The following is a 3894-nucleotide window of genomic DNA, read 5'->3' as shown; positions in this document are numbered from 1 at the left end:
AAGAGGATTCACGCAAGCGTCACTTCCATGTCGCTTCGATAAGAGCGTGTGCTCCACTTCCGCCTTGAAAGTCACCAATACGTGCGCAAAGCCCTTCATTCGCAAAAAAATGTTGAATTCAAAGCAATGACAAATTCAATTTGTACACATCTTAAATAATTATTCATTCATCACGTGATAATTCGTTTGAAACACAAAAAATAGGTTTGCTGACTTGTTTTTTGGCAAAGCAGTGCACGATGGGAACACTCGTTATCGTAAGTGGCCCGTCCCAACATGGCGTCATGTCAGGAACTTCCACTCCTCGTCCAAAAAGAATGTCAAAGACACTGCCTGCTGCAAGCCACGACAGGAGCTGAAGAAGTATGTGTCACAAGGGAATATTTGAAAAACGACTCAAGGGTGTTTACAGGATATGCCCGTTCAGCAAAAATATTAGCAATTTAAAAGAATGTAAATCACAGGCCACTACATTAGGGACACCCGCCCAATGTTTTGACTGACGCAGTCAAGACGCATTCGTTGAACTATTGTGTTTGTTATGGTTTCAAACTGGTATGATGGTTTCAAACCTGTGTTTCTTATATCTCTTGAAAACTTTGGATTCTCGTCTCGTGTGGGAGCTCATGAGACGGTGCAGCAAAAGTGGTGCTGAAAATGGATGGATGGAAATCTATGTCAACCAATTTTTGTGGAGTGGAGGCATCTTTCATACTGTATTAAAAACAATGTGGGGAAATAATTATTTCGAAATCTCCTTTATTGATGTAGATTAAAGATGATTTATTATTAATAATAAAAACATAGGTGCATCATTCACTGTGTGTGTGTGTTATACCTACACAATGATTTTATGTGCATGTATGTATAGTACTCGACAAGTGTTCCTTATGCAGAAAATAAAGTTCCGATGCTAAAAAAATATATCGTTCATATAATTATAATTACATACTATTATTCTGCTTACGAGGAATTCCATTTGTAACGTCAAAAATGTACATTAGTTACTGTATGTGAAAAAAAAATACTCATGCGCACGTCACGCAAAGACGCAGGTAGGAGGTAGGAGGAGCTGGCCAAGGTACACTGACAGCGGAGAGGAAGCCTCGTCTTTTCCTTCATTTATTTCCTGAAAAAAAAAAAACAAGAAGATGTCGCTTAGCCGGGAAAGCGTTGTGTCAGTGCTTCTGTCCGAGGAGGGTCGTGTTAGCAAATCCAAGCTACTGGCAAGATTTCAAGATTTGCTTGAGTGTGACGACCGCGACGAGAAGGCTCGCAAGAGGGAACTCTTCAAGAGTCTCGTCAACAGTGTCGCCTACGTCAGGCGAGGCGACGACGGCCTCCCGTACGTGCTGCTCAAGAAGACCTACCGCACAGGGACACCGCAGGAGGAGGAACAGCCTGAGAACGTGAGTTGTGCTGGACGGGAAAGGAGAGAGAGCTTACAGACGTGTGAACAGAGTCCATCTGAGAGTCCGAGCTGTTTTGGACAAGAGCAACCGGAGACTGTTGTGAACCCAAAGAAACATTCTGGACAGGAACTGCATCTGCAGACAGGTGAACATGAGCAGGGTCGACTTGAGCCTGTGGTTAACACAAAAATACTTTCTGAACAGGCGTTATGTCTACAGACAGTTGAGCATGAACAGGATCCAGCTGAGACTATTGTGAACACAAAGATACGTGCTGGACAGGAACAGATTTGTGAGCCGCAGCACTGTATACCTGAGACTGTTGGGAACTCAAAGAGACATGCTGGACAGGAACAGGAAGGTGAGCAGAAGAAGCAGGGCTCAAAGAGTTGTGCTGAGCAGGAAAAGGAAGAGGAAGAGAGCTTGAATAAGACTGGAGTAGACTTAAGGACGCGTGGTGAACTGGAACAGGAATACCATCTTTACACAGGTGATCTGGAGCATGGAGATGAACATAAGGAGCAGGACTCCACGAGTTGTGCCGAAGAGGACGAAGTGAGCCTGGTGACAGGTGACCTGGGAAAGGGTCCACCTGAGACTGTGGGGGTCTCACAGAGCCGAGCCGAACAGGAACCCACAGAACATCTCTCTCCCTTGGAACAAGCCTTGCAGAGGAGCATATGTTCCAATATGAGAATCAAGCCGACACTGAATGTGGAGGTGACTCCCAAACCATATGCTTTGCCCTTGAGGATGCCCCCCACAAATAGGATTGAAGTCCCCAAACTGCATGTGGACCCGGATGAGCCCCCCAAAGCAGATCTCTTTCGAAGCAAGGTGAAGACCTCTGTTGCCAAGGTGTCCGACGAGTCCAGAATTCCCTCACTGGTGCCTCTGGAGCCGTCCGAGCACGAATGGTTGGTCAAGTGCGCATCGGGCCAGTGGAGTCAGGTCTACGGACTCCTCTTGAGGGACTGCCAGCTGGCCGAGAAGCGGGACTTCATGTCTGGATTCACTGCCCTGCACTGGGCGGCCAAGTGTGGAAACAGCGACATGCTGGTGAAGATCCTGGACACGTCCCGACAGGGCGGCGTGGGCGTGGACATCAACGCAAGAACCCACGGCGGCTATACGCCCTTACACTTGGCCGCCTTGCACCAGCAGGACTACGTGGTGGCCATGCTGGTGGGCGAGTACGGCGCAGATGTGACGGTCCGGGACAACAGTGGCAAAAGGGCATACCACTACCTGCACCGGGACGCTGCGCACAGCGTCAGGGAGATGCTCGGAGAACCCAAACTCCAGCATACTACTGAGAGGCTGTATGAGGTTGAGCTCTTCCCAGAGCTGTCGAAGGGTCTGCATTCCATAAGTCGCCTTTTCCAGCCGCACTTGTCAGCCCAACGGCGGAAGCACAAGCAAAGGCCCGCCTTCTACTCACTTCGGGATGAGCCCCAGGACCAAAGACACGGCGCCGCCTTCAGACAACGACTCGCTTCGGATGCTTTTGCATAATTAGCTCTAGCAGACATGTAGAAATTAAATACATGAAATACAGTGACATTTGGGAATTTCCGCACTGAGGCCAAAGCCATTTCGCATATAAAAATACTGCTTTGGTGTCATCTTGTGACATGTTTGTGCAAAGGAACTATGTTGAACTGAAATTCTGGGGGAAAGCTCAGCCACTGCAAACCCTATTATTCAACTAATAATTCCATGCGATCAAGCACATTTTTAATGGTCATTTTATATATATACAGTATATATTGAGTTTATTGAATAGATAAATTATTTTGACAAAGTAAACATTGATATGCAGCAGTGCAGCAAAATAGCGATACTGTACAGCAATGTGGTGCTACCAAGTATAGTGCAAATGTTGTTGGAGTAGATGTTGTCAACTAATCATTTCTTTATTCTTCTCAAATCAGGAACTAGTCTGCCAACACTTTTCTTTTTTTGTACTTTAGTGACTGCAGAGGTATGCGCATGTTACATGTGAACGTGATTCCAAGGCGATTCGCATGGTTCTCCACAAGGTGATTTATAATTACTCCCTTTCCTAAATTGGGATTGTTCTGCCAATATAATGGTGCCTAGGTTTCTTTGTTTTATATTTTTATTAAAGGGTTGTTGGGATTGATGGCCCCTGATCAAAATTAAATCATGTCATTTCCAAATTCTATATTTTTGTGATTTGTTATTTATAATATATATACAGTAAATATTAAATTCATATTTCAATACTGAGTAAATGCTGAACATCAAATACTAAATACTCTTTTAACAGTAAAAGGAATTGGATATTTAACTTGGCTTAAAAGGCAACATTACGGTTTCTAAAACTTAGATTTAGGGCCCAAAATGGTTGCGTATACATTTTTAGTGGGTCGGTGAATATTGAAAGGAATTCACAGCAAATGTCAAATGTTTTGGAAATCCGAGGAAGACAGGATCCTGTGACTCTTCTTTGTCTTTT

The 3894-nt window shown here is 44.8% G+C and overlaps 1 protein-coding gene across 1 annotated transcript; it reads left to right on the top strand.

Annotated features, from left to right (window-relative positions):
* The first annotated feature begins 1067 nt into the window (after window positions 1-1067).
* sowahaa (sosondowah ankyrin repeat domain family member Aa) lies at window positions 1068-3598 on the top strand. Its single transcript, XM_086131968.1, has one exon. It carries the CDS (start codon window positions 1152-1154, stop codon window positions 2925-2927), a length of 1776 nt encoding a protein of 591 aa, XP_085988094.1. The 5' UTR covers window positions 1068-1151; the 3' UTR covers window positions 2928-3598.
* Window positions 3599-3894: the final 296 nt, after the last annotated feature.

This window comes from Hippocampus guttulatus, chromosome 15, assembly GCF_054856545.1.
Source record: "Hippocampus guttulatus isolate MCC_2025c chromosome 15, RoL_Hgut_1.0, whole genome shotgun sequence".
In the NCBI taxonomy this organism is placed as follows: domain Eukaryota; kingdom Metazoa; phylum Chordata; class Actinopteri; order Syngnathiformes; family Syngnathidae; genus Hippocampus; species Hippocampus guttulatus.
The sequence above is the reverse complement of the archived record's forward strand: the minus strand, read 5'-3'. Positions and strand labels throughout refer to the sequence as shown.